This window comes from Athene noctua, chromosome 25 (genome assembly GCF_965140245.1).
Source record: "Athene noctua chromosome 25, bAthNoc1.hap1.1, whole genome shotgun sequence".
In the NCBI taxonomy this organism is placed as follows: Eukaryota; Metazoa; Chordata; class Aves; order Strigiformes; family Strigidae; genus Athene; species Athene noctua.
In genome coordinates, this window is record NC_134061.1 from 848,028 (window position 1) to 866,669 (window position 18,642).

Genomic DNA, 18,642 nt, shown 5'->3' on the forward strand with positions numbered 1-18,642 from the left:
CTCTGTGAGCGTGGCCACCGCCCCCCCCCGCCCCGTGGCACACGGGGCCGGCAGAGCCGGGCTGCGGGGGGTGCAGGGGTGGGATGCGGGGACAGGGGCCGGGACACGCGGGCGGGATGCGGGGGGCCAGCCCGCAGGCCTCGGCGGGTCAGGGCCGTGGAGGCGGCGCTGCTCTGCCCTGAAGCCCCTGACCTTGCCCGAGACACATAAACGAGGTTTGGGGGGGCCGGGCCGTGCCCTGGGGCCGGGGGCTCGCTGGGGCCGCGGGCGCTGGGTGACGGACGCGGGGAGCCGGGACATGGCGGCAGCACCCGGCTGGACCAGTCGGGCCGGGGCCGGGGGTGACGCAGGCGGCGGCCGCCCGGGCCCTTCCCCAGCGGCTCTTGCTGCCGGGCTCCTGCCTCAGTTTCCCCGCCCGGGCGGGGGGGGGGGAAGCTCCTTCCCGGGCCCGGGCGCTGCTCCAGGGCCGGCCCGTGGGCGCTGGGGGGGGACGCGAGGGCTCCGCCGGCGGCCGGGCCGGGGCGGGGGTACCGGGGAGCGCGGCCCCCCGCGCTCCGCTCCGCTCCCGGGCGGGGGCTCGGCGCGCCGCGGGGGGACACGCTGGGCCGAGGCCGCGGGGACCCCCCGCGCCCCCCGGGCTGCCCCCGCCCCGCCCCGCCCAGGGGAGCGTCCCTGGCCCCGCCCCTCCCCGCCCCGTGACGTCACCCAGGTGGTTCCCCCTGGCGGTCGCGCCCTTCCCCGCCCGCCTCCTCGCCCCGCCCACCCCGCCCCGTTACCCAATCACCTGCCGGCGATGGGCGGGGCGGCCGCGCCCCCGCCAATGGAGAGCGGATAAACACGTCCGGCGGGGGCGGTGCCCGGCGTGCCAAGGGCCTGACGGACGTGCCGGCGGCCCAGTAGCGTGGCGGCGGGGCGGGGGGCGGGGCGCGCGGCGGGGCGGGGCGGGCGCGGGGCGCTGCTCGCCTTTTGTTCGGGCAGGAGCGGGGCGGCCGCAGTGTCCGCGCAGGGGAAGCGCCGCGCAGGTGAGCGGGGCCCGGGGGGCGGCCCGGGGCGGGGGGGAACGGGGCAGCCGGGTGTCCCGGGCCGGGCGGCGGCCGCGCTCGGGGCTGGGAGCGCCCGGGGCTCCGCTCGGGGCTGGGCTCCCCGCCGGCGGCAGCGCCCCGTGCCCCCGCCCCGCCCGCGGAGCGCGGCCCGTCCCGCGGGGGGCGGCGGAGCCCATCCTGCGTGGGGCCGGGCGGGCCGGTCCCCGGGGTGAGCCCCCCCCCCCGCGGGCGGCCGCGCCGTCCCGCTGCCCGCCCGGTGCTGCGGGAGCCAGTTGGGAAGTTGCGTCCCCGCGCCCCGGTGCCGGGCGGCGGCTTCGTCCCCGGCACCGCCCGGAGTCGCGGCTCCGCGGGCGAGGCGTCGGGGCGGCGGTGGGGCTGCGGGCGAGGCCTTGGCACGCCGCTCCTCGCCCAGGTGGCCGTGGGGCTCTTACGTCACCCGCGGCTGCGGGGTGCCACGGCCGCCGCGCCCTGAGTCACGCCCGACGGCCGCGTGCTGCCGCCGCGCCCGCTCGAGGCCGCCGCCCGGGGGCTGCCCCTCGCCCGCAGCCGGGGGTCCGGGGGGGTCGAGGAGGGATCGGGGTGGCCCCGTGTCACCCGGGACGGCGGAGCCGCGGGCGCCCCTCTGCTGCGCGTCCGAGCCCCCGGCAGCGGCTGACAGCGGGCGTCCGCCCCGGGAACGGCGGCGGGAGCCGAACTCGGGGGTCTCTGCCCGGTGCTTGGAGAGGAGGGAGCACCCTCATTGCGCGAGCTCAGCGATTAGCTTAATTAATCAGGTTTGCAGCACGGATGAAAGGATAACGCGGAAACAGTGCTGGGAGTTGCCCCGAGAGGGAGAACGTAGGCTGTCGTGTGAGGAACTCGGCGAGAGGAGCGGGAGGGCACGGCCGCCTGCCGGGGCTGGGCCCGGTGACCCCGCCGCCGTCCTGCCCGTGCGGGGGCGATGGCAGCTGCCTGCAGCCGCAGCCCCGCACCCCCTTGGCTTTCCCGCGATCCGTCGGGGTGCCTGGGCGAGCCCCCCATGCTCCCTGTCGGCTTTCCCGTGCTGGTGGGGGCCGCGGATGCCCCGTGACCCGGCTGGGCCCGGCCCCCGCGGCCCCCGCTCCGGCCTGCGTGGTGCTGGTCCCGCTCGCCAGCCCCAACGCCCGGCGGCCTCACGTCTGTCTGTCTGTCTGTCTGTCTGCCTGCCGGCGGGGAGCTGGGGGCGAAGCGTCTCGCTGGCGCGGGGCCGGGGGCGTTCGCTCCGGGCTGTCAGCCCCATCCGGGCGGGCGCAGCGCCCGGGGGCCCGCTCCTGGCCCCGCTCTCGGGGGGAGCCGGTGCCGGGCCCAGCCGGTACCGGGGCCGGGGGGGATTATAAGGTCCCTTTCTGTGTCCTTGTCGGTGTTTTATCAGTCGGCTGGAAGGGTGCGGGGTACCCGCTGCAACAGCCTTTGCACATCTGAAGCCTGTAATTGTTCATCGCTTTGGAGGATTTCCATAAAGTGTTATGAAAAACCCATTTTACTGCTAATTTGGCTTAAAGAAGTTGGCCATCAGGACGGGAACGCGCAGAGCTCCTGGCATCGGTGGCCGAGGGGGGTTTTCCGCTCCAGGGCGGCTCCCGCGCGGGCGCTGGGGGCGATGTGGGTCCCCGACGCTGGCGGGGGGCAGGTGGGGCGCCGCGGCAGGGCCCTGGCTCCCAGACAATGGCGGGTACGCTCCATTGTCTGGGCGAGGTGGCGCGTCCTCCCCGGCTCCGGGAAGCGCCTGAATCCCGGGGGGGCTGAGCTGGGCTGCGGGGGGCCAGGGCCGGGCACGGGAGCGACCTGCACCTCACGGACCACCTCAGCGGAGCGGGTGGCTCATGGCTTGGCTGCAGCCGGGGACCTTGGAGGATTTTCCCTCTGGTCCCAGCGCCGCGTTGGGGTGTAACAGTCAGCGTTGTCCTAATCCCATTAACTCTCCCCTTTGTTTCCCCACCTGAAATCCTTCATCAGCTCTAGCAGCTGGGGCAGGCGGTGGGGCGCAGCTGCACGGCTCTTTCAGCTGAGGCTGTTCCTGTGACGATGGTTTCCCTTCGAGGCTGTGGTTTGGTGTGGGAGCACTTGACGGGATTCGGCTTTTTATCGCACTTCCACATCTCCGGGGTTTGAGAGGAGCTTCTGCGGGGCGCTGCCGCTCGCAGATGGCGGAGCCTGGGGGAGCGGAGCTGCCCTCGGCCCCCCCTCGCAGGCTGGCGAACCGGAGCCTCTTTGCAGAGAACTTGCAAGACTTTAATTGCAGCATCTGTACTGAGGCTTGTGCTAGTCTGGAAGGTTTAAATTAGACCGGCTTCTAATTAAGAGAAGTTAAAAAGAAATTTAATTTCTGTTAAATCGGTACAAGCCTACCTTGGACTTCAGCTTTTACCTCGGTTCCAGCCGGTGCTTTCCCACCCAGCCGGGGCCGGGGGGGGCACTTGGCATCACCCAGAGCCGGGCTTGGGTGGCGGCTCTCAGCCCCGTGAGACCGTGGGGTGTCCCAGGTGGGTCTGTGTGTGCGGGGGTGGCAGCTGGGGGGGACGCCAGGGCCGGGTCGGTGCCTTGAGGCACTGCAGCATCCTCTGCTTCGGGAGGGTTGGCTTTACCCCCCTTCCCCATGGGGGACGGGGGGTTTGAGGGTGCAGGTATTCCCTCAAGTCTTAAAACTCGACCTAAGCAGCCAAAGAGCACGTCTGTGCTTAAACCGGGTTGGCTTTGGAGCTGCGCAGGTGCCTCGACGGGCAGAGCTCCTCACCCCCCCGCCCGGCGTGGGAGGGCTGCGGGGGGAGATGAAGATGTTTCGAATTAGGCAGAGGTTTGAAATACCCTTCTAGACACGCTGGCCCTGATGGGTTTTGCTGCGGCTGTCGAGAGGCCCGGAGGCGTTTCAACGTGCCTCAGTCGCTCGGCTCCGCGATGGCTTCGCAGACGGGGCCGGAGCCTCGCGCTGTGCCCCCCCGGTCCTCGGGCTCCTTCCCAGAGCCCGCGCGGGAGCCGGGGCTGGAACGCTCCGTGTTTTCCCGATGCCCCACGCCCGGGTGGTCAAACCCGCAGCCGTGCCCTCCCGGGGAGGCGCAGACCCGTGGCGTGGGGCGCCCCGCGGTCCCCCCGTGGCTCTCGGGGGTGGATGGCTGGGTGACGCGCCTGCGCTTCGCTGGCGGGGGAGAGACCTTTGCCTGCTGGAGGGAGCCCGGCCGTAATCGCTGTGACGCGCGGGCAGAGCCCGGGTGACAAATCATTAACTTGCTCCGACAGGCCGGGCGCTGACGGGCGTTGGTGATAATTTCTCGTGAAGCGTCTGAGCTTTGCAGATGTCATGCAATTGGATGGGGAAATTAAGCCGGGGCTCGGCAGCCCCGCGTCCCTCCCTGCCCCCTCGGCTCCTCCAGCAGCACCGGGGCCAGGTGGCAAAATCCTGCGTTTCTGGACGTCATGAGTGGGGCTGGGAACGGCCTGCCAGCCTCAAAGCCGAAATGTAAAGCCTGCAATTATCATGTCCTTAAAGGACAACTTGTTCTTCGTGCTCTTTAAAACAAAATAATGATTTATTTTTTTTTACCCTGATGGAGTTATTGTGATTAATTGCACCATACCAGTTCTCCTTTCCGTGGACAAGTGGCAGGTTCCCGTCCTTCCCAGCCGAGCTGCTAATGAGAGCAGCAAACCCCGGCTGAGGGGGGGTGGGCCCACGTGGGTCCTGGCGGTCCCGGTGCCTCCGCGGATGGCAGCGTCTGTGCCAGCCGCTGGCGCCGTGGGGAGGGGAGACGCGCTGCCGGGCCCCCGCGATGGCGCGAGTGTCCCTGGGAGAACCCTCGTGGGGCCGGGGCTCACCCCACGTGGGCAAGAACCAGCGGGCACGGCCCCAGAGCTGTGAGGGGGGGGATCTGATCCCAAACCAAGGCTGGTGGATCGGGGCTGTGCCCGTGGGGCAGGGGGTGACGCTGGGCGAGCCGGGGCTGTGCGGGGGGCAGCGGGGCTCCCCGGGGAAGCCCAGGCCGTGGTGCAGCAGACGGGGCTTTGGCACGGCTCTTGCACGAGTGCCCGTGCGAGGGCTCGGCCGCCCGGCTGCCGGGTGTCGTGCCCAGCGCTGTGCCTGCCCTCGTCACGGGAGAGCACTTGATGGATCATGCCTTGTCATTTCGTGATGGGAAGTGCCAGAATATTGCAGCCTGGACTTGGCGTGTGCCGGAGCCGTCAGGAGCTGTTAATTCGGGCGGAGGCGAGGCCTGGGGAACGTGCTCCGCTTCGACGGGGAGCGTCAGTTCAGCAGAGCGGGTCGTGGCAGAGGGGCCTGGGCTCCACGCTCGGGGGCACGCAGCTCCCCCCGAGGAGCGGGGGCTTTGCACGGGGCTGTCAGCAGCTCAAACTTAACCTCCTCAGGTGCAGCTGAAAAAGAAGAGTGGTTTTAGAGCCTCCTCCGGTGAGGGAGCCAGCTCTGAAGAGCGGCTCTTGCCGCCCTCGCTGCCCTCCCCGAGTGACCTGGAGTTGTCGGAGCCGGTGGGCGGCCGGGAGCCGCTCGGGACATACGAGCATCCGCGAACAAAGGCCACGGGCTCCTTTGTGTGCAGGGCCCGGGCCCGGCGGCCTCGCGCCTGCTTTCCAACAAGAGGCCGATCCCCCGTCGCCCGTCGCCTCCTCATTAAACTTCAAGCTGCTCTCGTTCCCCTTTGAATCCTTCCACTTATCTTCACTGTAAAGCCCCATTGAAAGGGCTCGTGGTAGCGGGATCTGACTCTAACGCTTCCCATTGATGCTGCTGAGGTCTTGAAAAGCTCCTTTCTCTGCCCCCTCCCGCTGCGCGGGATCCTCTTCAGAGCCGCTGAAGCCTTTGTAGGCGCCGGCGCTTGCGGTGCCCGCGGGAGCTTCGTTAGCGGCTGCCCCGGCTCCGTTAGCCCCCGGCGTGACGGTGCGGGGGCTTGCAGGCGGCGGGGACCTCGGGCTGCCCTTGCCCCGAGGAGGGCTCCGGTGCTGCGGGTGTCGAGGCTGCTCCCCCCGAGCCCGTCGCTCATCCCCGGCTGCTCGGGGAGGGTGGGGAGGACCGGAGATGGCTTGTGTGTAGCGTAAGTGCTTCTAAAATAGAGTCTTTGCTCGCGCTGCGCTTGCTGAATTGCTTTAACTGCCGCTTTCCTTTTCCTAAAAGCCTCCGTGACGGTGACTGCGGTCGCTCGCGCGCTCCCCGCAGCTGAGCTCACCCCTCGCTCGTGGCTCCTGAGCGGGGGCAGCGCCGGCACTGCTGCCCCCCGCTCCCGGCAGGGCCAGGGAGGGCTCGTGCGAGGTCAGGGGGGCTGTGGGGGGCTGCGGGGTGAGGGCGGGCTGGAGCCTCTCGCACCACTGACCCCCGCCCCAGTCCTGCTGCCTGCTCCTGCGCGGCCTGGGACCTGGGATGTGGGGGTGCCCTGAGCCCCCCGCCTGCTCGCTTAGGGGTGACGCCCCGTTGGGGTCGTGGCTGTGTTTGCACGGAGCAGCGTTCGTGGCTCCCCCGCCGCTGTCTGGGCCGCTGAGCCGTGCGGCTCTGTCCTGCCTGCGCGAGGCCGAAGGCTTCTCCCGGCGGCCGGAGGGAAGGGCTGGCCGGGCCCGGGGCTGTGTGTTTGCCGGAGATTTCCTCCGCAGCCGGTGTCCCGGGGGAGCGAAGCCGCCTGGACACTGATCAAATGGCTCCGGGGGCGGATGAGCGCTGGCCGGTGCCTTAGAGCCGCGGGAGCTTCCTCTGCCTTCCCCGGCCGCGGGAAGTGGTGGGAGAGGGATTAACCTTCTCCTGCCTCTCCCCTGCGTGGGGGTGGCTGGAGCCCCCCCATGTCCCACGGCCGAAGCCCCCGGCGCGGCTCAGTCCCTTTCCCGTCACGGTGCTGGGGGCAGGCTGGAGGTGCTCCCCCAAACCTGCTGTCCCTGCTGTGGGGTCCCCCACGTCTGCCTCGCTGTTTTGTGGGGGGGTTCTCGCTGTTCCCAGGAGTGAGTCTGGTTTCCCTGGGGTCCCAGCTCTGTGCAGGCAGGGGGGGCTCAGCCGGCGCTCAGTGAGACCCCTCTGGGCTCCGCTCCCTGCTCAGACCCAGCAGGGATCTTCCTACCCCTGCTCTGGTCGTGGAGGGGGCTCAGCCCACCCCAGCCTCCCCCCTGCTCATGGCTGACCCCTCCAGGGCGGGTGTTTTCACGTGTGCCCCAAATACCCCCTGCTTCTCCCTTCCGCATGATCTGCTGCGCTCCCCTCTGCCGCTGGCGGGGTCCTGCCCCTCCGCAGCCCTTCGCCACAGGAAGCATCACCCGGGGTGGGGGATCGGCTCCCGCGAGCCCAGGGGTAACCCCCACCCTGGCCGGGGGCTGCCCGTCTCGCCCAGATCCTGCTGGGGAGGAGGGAGGGCAGCTGAGGATGGGGGAGAAGCTCCTGTTAGGCCCTGGGCCCTCCCTGAGTGACAAGCAGGGGACACTTGACACAGGGTTCAGGGAATGTCACCGCTCGCCACTGCAGCGTCTGGCGTTTGCTCCGCTGGCCCCAGCACCTTGGGTGCCTCTGGCTGCCGCGGCCGACAGCAAACCCCCGGGGCTGCTGGTGGGCGATGCTCCGGGGAGGACGGGTCCTGTGTTTAACAGGGTGCCCGTGGTCTGTTCCGGGGGGCCCATGGGGAGGAATAGCCCCCCCCAAGCCGTGTGACACCCATCCCTGTGGCCTCTCTCCCTGCTGCTGCCAGCCCCGTGCTCTGGGGGGTCCAACACGGTGCCGGGGCCGCTCACCCCAGCTCCTGCCTGGGCTCTGAGGAGCTTCGCTGGCGTTTGGGGTCCCTGGGGCGCCGGCGGTGCGGACGGAGGGGGGTGGCGGGGGGGCTCATGCATCGTGCAGGGCCCCGTCAGAAGCCGCCGTCTGAGCTCAACTCCTGGAGGTTTGGGAGATGAAGTGTCTGTCAAACCCTGTAAATTGTGGGGCAGATGTTACCGGTCAATGACGGCGCAGGTAGCGCCAGCCCCTCCTGCCAGCCCTGGCTCGCTGCTGCCGGGGGGCCCTGCCCTGGCCTGGGGGGCCCTTACCCGCGCCCCTGGCTCCGCTGCCCCCTTGCTCATCCCCGCCGGCTCCTGGCCGGGATGTGCCGCGTCTGGCGCCGTTTCCCGCGCCGCGGGGACCTGCCGGTGCCCCCCCCTTCCCCGGCCGTCGCTTGGCCTTTGCTCTCCTCTGGCTTCCCGGCAGCGTGGAGGCTCCGCCGCCGTGGCCGGGGCGACCCAGCCGGGAGGACGGGCTCTCCCAAAGGCCGTGCGCCAGCTCATCGACTCCCGGAGGGGGCCCGTGGCCCTCAGCCCGGCACAGGGGCTCTCCCGGCCGATCCCCGCTCTGGCACGGGGTGGGGAGCGGAGCCGGGCTCGCCCCTCGCCCCCGGCACCGTGCGTCACGCAGCGCCCCCGCGGGGCACCCGGCTCCTGCCCGCCTGCCGTGGGAACGACCTGCCCCTCGGCCTCCATGCGTGGGTCCCCCTCCTCCTGCCTTGTCGACGTGCACAACCCGTTAGAGCCGGAGCAGCACAGTCCGAGTGTTGCTGCTCGACAGCTCAAAAAATATGGAATTGAGAGGAGCAGCGCCCTGCAGCAGCTTGGGGCGGGTGGCTGGGGGGGGCTGGACGCAGGGGGTGCAGGATGCGTTGGGCCGGGAGCGTGGCGGGGTCCTGCCTCCCCCCAGGAATGAGGGAGTGTGCCCGGGCTGGGATTGTTCCCTGTGTGGCTCGCGAGGGCTCGGCCACTCCTTGGGAACAGCCGGCAGCGCTGGGGCGAGCCGCGCCAAGCCCGTGCGCGCCGGGCCCTGCCGTGCCGCCCCACGCAAGCCGCGTTCTCGGCCACCACCCGACGCCCTGAGTCAGCCGCCGGCGTGGGGCTGGTGGGGGGCTCGTGCCCCCTTCCCCTTGCTCCCCCGAGGAGGGTGCTGGGCCCGAGGCTGCCGCACCAGCCCTGCTGGTCCCTGCGAGCCCCGAGCTGTGCCGGCCGCGGGAGGGGAGCCGGGGGCGCGCGGCCGCCCGGGTCCCGCTGGCGGCACGCATCGGGGCCGGCGGAGGCGGTAATTGCGCCTCTGGTCGGGAGCGCGGCTGCTGCTGCGCCCAGCTAGGCCGGGCAGCAGCTGCTCGTCACCTCTTATCGCCTCTGAAACTCTGACTCATCCCCGGCCCTGCGCGGCCCGAGGAAGGGGCAGAAATCCCGGCGGGTGCCGTGACGGTGTGGCTGGCTGGATGCCACCTCCGTCCCCCCATCCCTCCGTCCCCCCATCCCTCCGGCCCTGCTGGGGGGATGTGGGGCTGGCGTCTCACAGCCCCGCAGCGTCCGCCTGCCCCGATGAGCTCCGGGGTTGATCCCCGAGCGCTCCTCCCTCCCCGAATTAGTGACAAGGGAACCCCAGCCCTGCTCCCAAGCAACCTTGGCTGGTTTGTCTGGAGTTTTGGGGTGCGCTGGGCCGCCCTGTGCTGGCACCACGCAGCCGCGGTGCTCGGCATGCTGCGGGGAGCGCCCAGCCCACGCCGTGGGTGTCCGTGGTGTTGAGCGCCCACGGGAAAGCCCAGCCGGTGGCTTTGCCTGCTTATTTTTACGTGCTTTAGGAGCGTCTCAGGGGGCTTCTAAAAAGGTTCGATTTATTCTTGGAGCTCCAGCCTTCTGGCTGTCCCCAGCTCTCGGCCGGTCCGGGAACTGGTGTTTAAACAGCCCGTGGGCAGCCGGGGGGGTCTGGCTGCGGGGCCCCTCCGTGCCGAGGCGGTGGGAGGCGGCGACGCGCGGCCGGCGCTGGCTGAGGGCTCCGGCAGCCGCACGGTCTGCGCCGCCTGCGCCGCGGTTCGTGTCTGAACAGGAGCAGCAAAGTGCTGAGCTGGGGGTTCGTCATCCCGGGGCCGCCTTTCATCTCGCGTGGGGGAGGAGGGCAGATAGCGATCTGCTGGGTCTGCGCGCCGGGGGCTGCCCTGAGATTTGGGGCAGGGGAGGGCCGGGAGGGTGCTGCCGCCGCCTGGGCTCTGCCAGAGCCGTGACTTCTGCCCTCCCTGCCCTGCAGAGCAGCCATGGAGGTGATGAACATGATGGAGCAGCCCATCAAGGTGACGGAGTGGCAGCAGACCTACACCTATGACTCGGGCATCCACTCCGGCGTCAACACCCAGGTGCCCTCGGTCAGCAGCAAGTGCCTCGGGGACGATGACGAGGTCTACGGGAAGCAGTACACCATCAAGAAGACGACCACCACGAGCTACTGCCAGGGAGGGGGCCAGGGCCAGAGCCAGGCACAAGGTAGGGACTGCGCGGCCGGGCGCGTCTGGGAGCTCGGCTCCTTCTGGGCTCTCCTCCACGCCGCCTTCCACACCCTGGGAGTTGTCGCTGCCTAAAATATGCTCCCTCCTGTCCTCCTTCCCCGCGCCGCGAGGCTCTGGCGTAGGGGTGGCGCGCAGCCAGCCCGCACCGGCGCCGAGCTCTGCGCACACATCCGAGCGCGCCGGTGGGTTGGCTCCAGATAGGAACAGCTGATCCCGGCCCACGGGTCGGCCGTCTGCTCCGCTGCCCGCCCGCCCGCCTGCTCGGGAAGCCTGTCTGAGCGCGCTGGCAGAGCTGCCGGCGTGTGCCGTAAAGCCCCGCCACCGGCCCGGCCGCTGCCAGCGCCGCGAGGGCGAAGCAGGCGGGATGCAGCCCCCGAAGCCAAGGGAGATGCTTCCCCCAGCTTTATCTCCGAGAAGAGGGCTGGTTTGCTCCGCTCGCCTCAGCGGTGCCCCCGTCAGCGACCGGCCCTGGGAGGTTTATTTGCCCCCTGCCCCGGGAGGCAGAGCCCAGTGGAGGGGGACGAGCCCCCCCGCGCCCGCCGGTGCCTGTGCACAGGGGTGGGACAGCGGGTGGCTGCTGCTGCGTCTCTGCCCTCGGGTCGTGCTTGTCCTGGCATCCCAGATGGGGAAGGCTCCTGCGTCCTCCTAATCCCTAGTGCCAGCTGGTCCCCAGTTGCAAATATCCTTAATTTTTTAATTAATGGGCCTTGTGTGACAACTGCCTAATCATGCTGCTTAATTGAGTGTTGTCTTATCTCTGGGCTGCTGTATCTGTTTACATTTTGAAGCACCGGCTCCTTGCAGAGCGTGCTGGGGCTGCTGACGTTGCCGGTGTCGTTGCGCTGAGCTGTTGCTCAGCTAATTGAAATTGGAAATCAGGGCTGGGAACACTCCGCGGAGAGAGCCCGGCTCTGACGCTGCCTCCCCATCTATCCCGCAGCGGACATGGAGGCTCAGCTGGCCATGACCCGGGCCCAGCGCGTCCGGGCCGCCATGTACCCCGAGACGGTGGAGGACCGTTCCCTGCTCATCACCACCCAGCTGGAGGGGCAGCAAACCAACGTCCAGCGCCTGGCCGAGCCCTCGCAGATGCTGAAATCGGCCATCGTGCACCTCATCAACTACCAGGACGACGCCGAGCTGGCCACCCGCGCCATCCCGGAGCTCACCAAGCTGCTCAACGACGAGGACCCGGTAAGGGCGCGCGGTTTGCCCGCGCACGGCTCCAGGCTCTCCGCTGCGGGGCGCGTTTCCCCGGTGTGTGGGGCGCGTTGGCAGAGCCGGGCTCCCGCCCTCGCGGCTCCGTGGCCGCCGTCCGGCGGAGCTCTGGGGTCTGCCCGCCGCGTCCCCTCGCTGCCCGGGCTCAGCGCTCCTGCCCTGCCCGGCACAGACCCCGAGCGCTTCTCTCTGGCTCTCGGCACTGCAGCCCCCCCGCCCGCTCCCCCCGCAGCGTGTCCGTGCTCCGCGGACCCAACCGTGTGCTGCCGAGTGCTGCGAGCGGCCGCGCGGCCCCCGTGGATGAGGGTTGTTAAAAATAGCAGCTCTCGCCTGCGCGGCCGTGCCGGCTCTGCGGCTCCAGCACCGTCCTCCCCCGCAGAACGGGTCCCTCCTGTCCCTGCCGTGACGGGCAGCAGCGGGACCCCCTCCCACCCGCTGGATTCTGCCCCCCCCAGGTGGTTGTCAGCAAAGCGGCCATGATCGTCAACCAGCTCTCCAAGAAGGAGGCATCGCGCCGCGCCCTGATGCAGTCGCCCCAGATCGTGGCGGCCGTGGTCCGCACCATGCAGAGCACCAGCGACCTGGACACGGCGCGCTGCACCACCAGCATCCTGCACAACCTCTCGCACCACCGCGAGGGCCTCCTCTCCATCTTCAAGTCCGGCGGCATCCCGGCCCTCGTGAGGATGCTGAGGTACGGGGGAGCCGGCGGGGGGTCCCGAGAGGACGGCAGAGCCGAGCCCTCCCTGCGGGCTGGCAGCCAGGCGAGTGCCTGCGTGGGGGGCAGAGGAGGGGAGGGCTCGTGCTGCCCCGAGCCGTGAGTCCTCCTTCTGCTCCCGCCAAAACAAGGCAGTGGGAGCCTTGACTGAGGCTTTTAGCCTGCGAAAGCCCCAGGGGTTTGCTGCCTTCGGAGCCTGTGTGAGGGCAGGAGGAGGGGAGCGGTGCCCCACGCTGCCCTGTCCGTGGAGACGGGGCTCGGGCTCTGCTCTGCCCCGAGGAGGAGGGGTCCCTTCCCCGCGGGCCACCCGGTGGCCTCACACCGGGTCCTGCTGATGGGTGCGGGTGGGAGTCGGGGCTCGGGGTAGCCCTGCGGGCTCCGCTGGCAGCCTGGCGAGCCCGGAGGCAGCTGCCCGCACTGACGTGGCTCCGTGCCGCCTGCCTGCAGCTCGCCAGTCGAGTCGGTCCTCTTCTACGCCATCACCACCCTGCACAACCTGCTGCTCTACCAGGAAGGGGCCAAGATGGCCGTGCGCCTGGCCGACGGCCTGCAGAAGATGGTTCCTCTGCTGAACAAGAACAACCCCAAGTTCCTGGCTATCACCACCGACTGCCTTCAGCTCCTCGCCTACGGGAACCAGGAGAGCAAGGTGGGCGCGGGGTCCTGCCGGGGGGGCAGGAGCGGGGTGGTTGCCCAACCTTGCTCCTCGCAGCCACAGTCGGGGGGGCAGGGAGCTCCCGGCGCCTGGGCCCGCGTGCCCCCGGCCGCGGCGCTGCCGCGTCCGACCTCTTGCAGCTGGAGCGTCCCCGAAAGCGCAGCCTGGCCCGGTCTGGCCGGTGGATCGGCCCGGCGGGGCTTCTCCCCCCGCTGCTCCGGGCGATGCCTCTGCCGGTCCTTTGGCTGCTCCTCTCCTCCCGCACACGAGTCGTCCCGGCCTCCTGTGGGGTTTGGTCCCTGGACCTGCTCTGGCACCGGCTGGGCGGGGGCTGCTGCCCGTCCTGCCTGCGGCGCGGGGCCCCGGGGCGCGGGGCTGGGGTGACGGGGGGGCTGTGGCAGCGCTCGGCCCCGGCGGGGGTGACCCGCAGCCCCGCTGCCTGCCGAGGGCTCGCCCTGCCGGCCCGTGTCCTGGCACCCAGAGCCGCCGCACGCCCCGACCCTGGCGCTTCTGTCTTGCAGCTGATTATTTTGGCCAACGGAGGACCCCAGGCCCTGGTGCAGATCATGCGCAGCTACAACTACGAGAAGCTGCTCTGGACCACGAGCCGGGTGCTCAAGGTGCTGTCGGTGTGTCCCAGCAACAAGCCCGCTATCGTTGAGGCCGGTAAGAGGGGCTGGGGGGCTGTGGCGGAGCCGGTGCCGAAGCGGGGCGGGGGGGTGGTGGCAGGACGGCGCAGCTGAGGGTGCCGGCTCGCAGCTGGTGAAACCACCCGCGTGGGGCCCGGCTTCTTGCTCTGAAAGGCTCCTGAGGTGCTGTCCTGGCAGCGTGCGTGGGCAGGATCTGGCCCGGCTGGGAGGTGGCCCACGCTGGCCACGCAGACCCGCTGCCTCTCCCTTCCCCTCCCCGCTGGGGCAGCTTTGGGTGTTTCCCGACGGGCTGGTGTCTCCTTCCCTGGCAGGCGGCATGCAGGCGCTGGGCAAGCACCTGACCAGCTCCAGCCCCAGGCTGGTCCAGAACTGCCTCTGGACGCTGCGGAACCTCTCTGACGTGGCTACCAAACAGGTGAGTCTGCGGGCCCCCGAGTCGTGCTTCAGCGTGGCATCTCGGAGCTCCTCCGTGCCATGGCCAGGCTGCCCCTCGCCCTCTGCTTGTGCCAGGCTGGACCCAGGGCGACGTCCTCGTGCTGTTCCCGGTCCCCGTGCGCCGCGGGGGGGGATGCCCGGCTGTGCCCCAGCCCCGCTGCCGCAGGGTTTGTGCGGCGTCAGGAGCCGCTTCCCTTCCCGGGCTCAGCGTGGCGCGGCCGGGGCTGCTGCTTGCCCTGGCTCCGGGGTCCCGGCGGCCTGCCCGGGCGCTCCCGGCCCCGGTGAGGGAGCTGCTGCCGGAGCCGCTGCCGAGGCGGCTGGGCCCGGGGGGCTGAGCCGCAGCCGGCGCGAGGGTGACCCCCAGCTCAGCGCCGGGGCTGCGCTCCCCAGCCCTCGGCTGCTCCTGATGCGTTTCCCATCTGCCGGGGCCGCAGATTAGCGCCTGATGCAGCGCGGAAACTATTCGGGCTGGCGTGTAACCACGGTGTAACCATCCCTGGCTCTGCGGATTGGGGGGGACGCGGCCGCGGCGCCTTTAACTCCTTCCTGCCCCGCTGCTGGCGGCCCGGCGGGGACCGGGGTCACCCCGGGAGCGCTCGGGGAGCGCCGTGGGTGCACTGTTTGTGCTTCCCGGCAGAGAAAAGCTGCTGGAGACGTTAAACTCTGAGTCAAGCTGCATGTGGCGGGAGCAGCCAGCGTCAGGGAGAAGCAGCTCTGGCTGTGTGGGACGGGGAGAGGCGCGATGAGGGAGGGCAAACGCTGCCTCTCCACCACTGCTGCCTGCTCGGGCCTGGGCAGAGCCCACCCCGGGGAGCAGCTCGGGCCCCCACGCCTGGGCAAGAGACCCGGGACGGGTGTGGGGCTGCAGCCCGGCTGGCTGAGCCCAGATCCGGCTGCGGGGGGGCTGATCCGACCTCCCGCTCCCGCAGGAGGGCCTGGACGGCGTCCTCAAGATTCTGGTGAACCAGCTGAGCTCCGATGACGTGAACGTGCTGACCTGTGCCACCGGCACCCTCTCCAACCTGACCTGCAACAACAGCAAGAACAAGACCCTGGTGACGCAGTCGAACGGGGTGGAGGCCCTGATCCACACCATCCTGCGGGCGGGCGACAAGGAGGACATCACCGAGCCGGCCGTCTGCGCTCTGCGGCACCTCACCAGCCGGCACCCCGAGGCCGAGATGGCGCAGAACTCGGTGCGGCTCAACTACGGCATCCCCGCTATCGTCAAGCTCCTCAACCAGCCCAACCAGTGGCCACTGGTCAAGGTAGGGGGTTGGGGGGGTGTTGGAGATCGGAGGGACCCAGTGGCCGGGCTCGAGCGAGCCCCCAGTTGCTGGCCCGTGGTGGGACGTGCTGCTCAGGGGGTCTGCAGCTGGTGCCGTGTGTGGAGCGATGGTGGGTCGCTGCCGCTGCAGCCCCCTGGTCCCCCTGGGCCGCGTCCCTGACAGCGGCTCATGGAGGAAACGGCTCCTGCTGCCGCTCGCCTGGCATCGATAGTGGCCCCATCCTCCCCGCGGGACGGCCGGGGCTGCGGGGGGAAGTTGCATTCAGCCTGAGCCACGGAGGGGGATGGGGTGGGACAGGGAGGGAGGGGGCCCGGCTGCGGGTCCCGTGGGGAGCACGTGCTGCTCCAATCCGTGGTTGAGACGAGTCTCTCCTTCCCCCCTTCTCTCCTCCAGGCTACCATAGGCCTGATCCGTAACCTGGCCCTGTGCCCGGCCAACCACGCCCCGCTCCAGGAGGCCGCCGTCATCCCCCGCCTGGTCCAGCTCCTGGTCAAGGCTCACCAGGACGCCCAGCGGCACGTAGCCGCCGGCACGCAGCAGCCCTACACGGTGAGTCCCCGCGGCGCAGTCTGGCCCCCCAAAAGCCAGCCCGTCCCTGGGTCGTGCCCTGGCGTGGGGCGCAGCCCGCGACGCCGGGGCCCCGGCTGAGCGTTGTCCCTCGGCAGGACGGAGTGAAGATGGAAGAGATCGTGGAGGGCTGCACGGGGGCACTGCACATCCTGGCGCGGGACCCCATGAACCGCATGGAGATCTTCCGCCTCAACACCATCCCTCTCTTCGTGCAGGTCAGGGGCTGGGGGGGACACGGGGGCTGCCTTTTGTCACAGCCCCGCGGGGCAGCCACGGCTGCAGCACCCGCGCGGGTGTCAGACGGCCGCCGGAGCGCGACGGCTCCTCGCCGGCTGCTACACGTGGCCGCTGATCTCTCCCGACAGCTCCTCTACTCGCCGGTGGAGAACATCCAGCGCGTGGCGGCCGGCGTGCTCTGCGAGCTGGCCCAGGACAAGGAGGCGGCAGATGCCATCGACGCGGAGGGGGCCTCGGCGCCGCTCATGGAGCTGCTGCACTCCAGGAACGAGGGGACGGGTGAGTGCGGCCGGTCCGGGGCTTCCGGGGCTTTGGCGCCCGCGGCACCGGCGCTGAGGCTGCCGCCCTTCCCCTGCAGCCACTTACGCGGCCGCCGTCCTCTTCCGCATCTCGGAGGACAAGAACCCCGACTACAGGAAGCGCGTCTCCGTGGAACTCACCAACTCCCTCTTCAAGCACGACCCGGCGGCCTGGGAGGCGGTGAGGGTCCCGCCGCGACGAGCCCTTCTCCCGGGGAAACGGGGTCCCTGGCAATGGCCCCGCCCTGCCGCCTCCCACCGGGGCTGGGACGGGGGTGACGGGGAGGCGGGGGGAGCTACCCGGGATGGGGCTGGGCGCCGCGTAGCCCCCGAGCGTCGTGCGCACGTGAGCACCGATCCCCTCTCCAGCCGTGTCACCTTCCTTCGCAGGCCCAGAGCATGATCCCCATCAACGAGCCCTACGCAGACGGTGAGTGCGGCAGCAGCTCTTCCTGGGGGGCCTCATCGGGCCAAACCAGGCTGGGTTTAAAACCCAGCAAAGTGCCAGCCCGGCCTGCCTGGGGGGGCTCAGTGGGGTGCTCAGCCCCCCTGGGAGCCCCCGCGGCCGCTTCCCTGTGTGCCTGGGCTGGCCCAGGGGCTCGGTGGCCCTTGTGTCCTTTGTGTCCACGTGCCCCACGCTGCGGGGGGGGGACCAGGAGGAGGGCGGCTGAGGTCTGGGGAAGCCTCTCACCGGCGGGAGCTGAGGTCGCCCCGTCCCTTCCCCGCAGAGCTGGACCCCGGCTACCGCCCCATGTACTCGGGTGACATCCCCCTGGACCCCATCGACATGCACATGGACATGGACGGGGACTACCCCATGGACGCCTACAGCGACGGCGTCCGAGCGCCCTTCACCGACCACATGCTCGCCTAACGCGCCCGCAGCCCCCCCAGGTACCTGCCCCCGGGCGCTCGCCGAGGGCGCGCTCGGCCCCGCAGCGGGGCGGGGGGAGGCGGGCAGGGCAGTGTCCGGCGCTGCCGCGGGGTCCCCGTGGGCCTGGGGGGTCCCCGTGCTCTGGTCTCCTCCAAACCCCCCTCGGGGGAGTAACGGGAGCTCTCCTGCCCCGGCAGGTGTTTCCTCCGTACAGAAGAGGGTGGCCCCAGAGCTGAGCATTCGCAAGAAGGACTTGGGAGACAGAAGTGCCTGAGAAGACAAACTTTTCCATTCCCACGAGAGGTTTTATTTTTCAATTTTTTTTTTTCTTCGCTGTGGGCCTGTGGAGAAGGTCCTTCCTCCTGGGACTGCTTCGAGCACCTACTGCCGCATCCAGCATCCAAGATAACTGTTTCTGAAGCTTTAAAACACACAAGCCCTGCACCGTTAGCGACCTTTCATTGGCAAAATAGTCTTTTCTATGAATATATATTTCTTTTTTATTTTTAATATGGTGCCAACGGCTTTTGCTGTCTTTAAGTTTGTGCTTTCTAACTCCCCCCCCTCTTCGTTCTGCGTGTTAGCGTTCTAGGAAAGGAATCTAACACGGGGAAACCCTTTGCTTTCTGCGAACTCTGACTCAGGCCAACGCGGAGTTCGCTGAGAACACGGGGTGCCGTGTCCCAGGACCTTCGTTTTAGCCATCGGGGTGTCTGCGGTTTAATTCTTTCCGATCAGCCGTTGGGGAGCTGACTTTGTGTCCCTGCCTATCCTCCCATACCCCTAGAGGAGTGACTCCAGCGTTAGGAACCGTGTCCTTGTACCGATCTCTGTTGCACATTTTAACCCGTTTCCCTTCTTTTTGGTGAGTGGTGTGTTTCTGTCCCCTCCTCCCTTATCTAACACATTTTTTCAAGAGGCTCTGGATCTGATGGTGGTTTTATGCTTCCACCGGAAAGGGATGGACAGTTACTGGAAGTGTGGTTCAGGAATGGAAGATTTTATTATTTCTGTAAGTTGTTTTTGTATAGACCAAAGCAAAGAATAAAATAACCCCCCCAGCCCCGTGTTGCCCTGAGCCTGTTCTTCTCTCGGCTGGGGAGGGCGAGCGAGTCCCCTTGGGGCAGCGGGGGTGAAGGTGGCCACCGCCCTCCGTGGGCCCGGTGCTGGCCGTTCCCTCCCGTGGGGCAGGGTGGCCTTGGGCGCGCTTGTCCCCGTCCCCTGCACCGCTGTGCCCGGCCGAGGCCTCCGGTGGGGGCCGTGGGGACGATGCTCAGTCCCGGCACCGCAGCCCCCGCTGCCAGCCCTGCCCCCGGACTCCTTGCCAGCCCGGGTCGTTAGCCCTGCCGGCTCCGTCCAGCCGCCCGCCTGCTGTGGCAGGAGGTAAAATCGCCCAG

General features: G+C 69.6%; 2 protein-coding genes across 2 annotated transcripts in view; both read left to right on the forward strand.

Moving 5' to 3' along the window:
- The window catches only part of ACLY (ATP citrate lyase), an 89,669-nt gene that overhangs the window by 61,188 nt on the left and 9,839 nt on the right, over nt 1–18,642 (forward strand). The window lies entirely within an intron of this gene.
- Nucleotides 952–18,301, forward strand: JUP (junction plakoglobin). Its single transcript, XM_074927042.1, has 15 exons — nt 952–1,022; nt 10,045–10,277; nt 11,241–11,494; nt 11,974–12,212; nt 12,684–12,885; nt 13,413–13,557; nt 13,853–13,956; nt 14,906–15,244; nt 15,659–15,814; nt 15,931–16,050; nt 16,201–16,351; nt 16,431–16,552; nt 16,762–16,801; nt 17,100–17,265; nt 17,443–18,301. Exons 2-14 carry the CDS (start codon nt 10,052–10,054, stop codon nt 17,243–17,245), a joined length of 2,244 nt encoding a protein of 747 aa, XP_074783143.1. The 5' UTR covers nt 952–1,022; nt 10,045–10,051; the 3' UTR covers nt 17,246–17,265; nt 17,443–18,301.

Excerpts from the sequence above, each read along its gene's own strand:
- JUP (XM_074927042.1), top strand. The coding sequence starts at position 10,052 with ATGGAGGTGATGAACATGATGGAGCAGCCCATCAAGGTGACGGAGTGG. Across the intron at positions 13,558-13,852 it reads GCCCGCTATCGTTGAGGCCG|GCGGCATGCAGGCGCTGGGC; the intron begins GTAAGAGGGGCT and ends CTTCCCTGGCAG. Across the intron at positions 16,802-17,099 it reads CAACGAGCCCTACGCAGACG|AGCTGGACCCCGGCTACCGC; the intron begins GTGAGTGCGGCA and ends CCTTCCCCGCAG.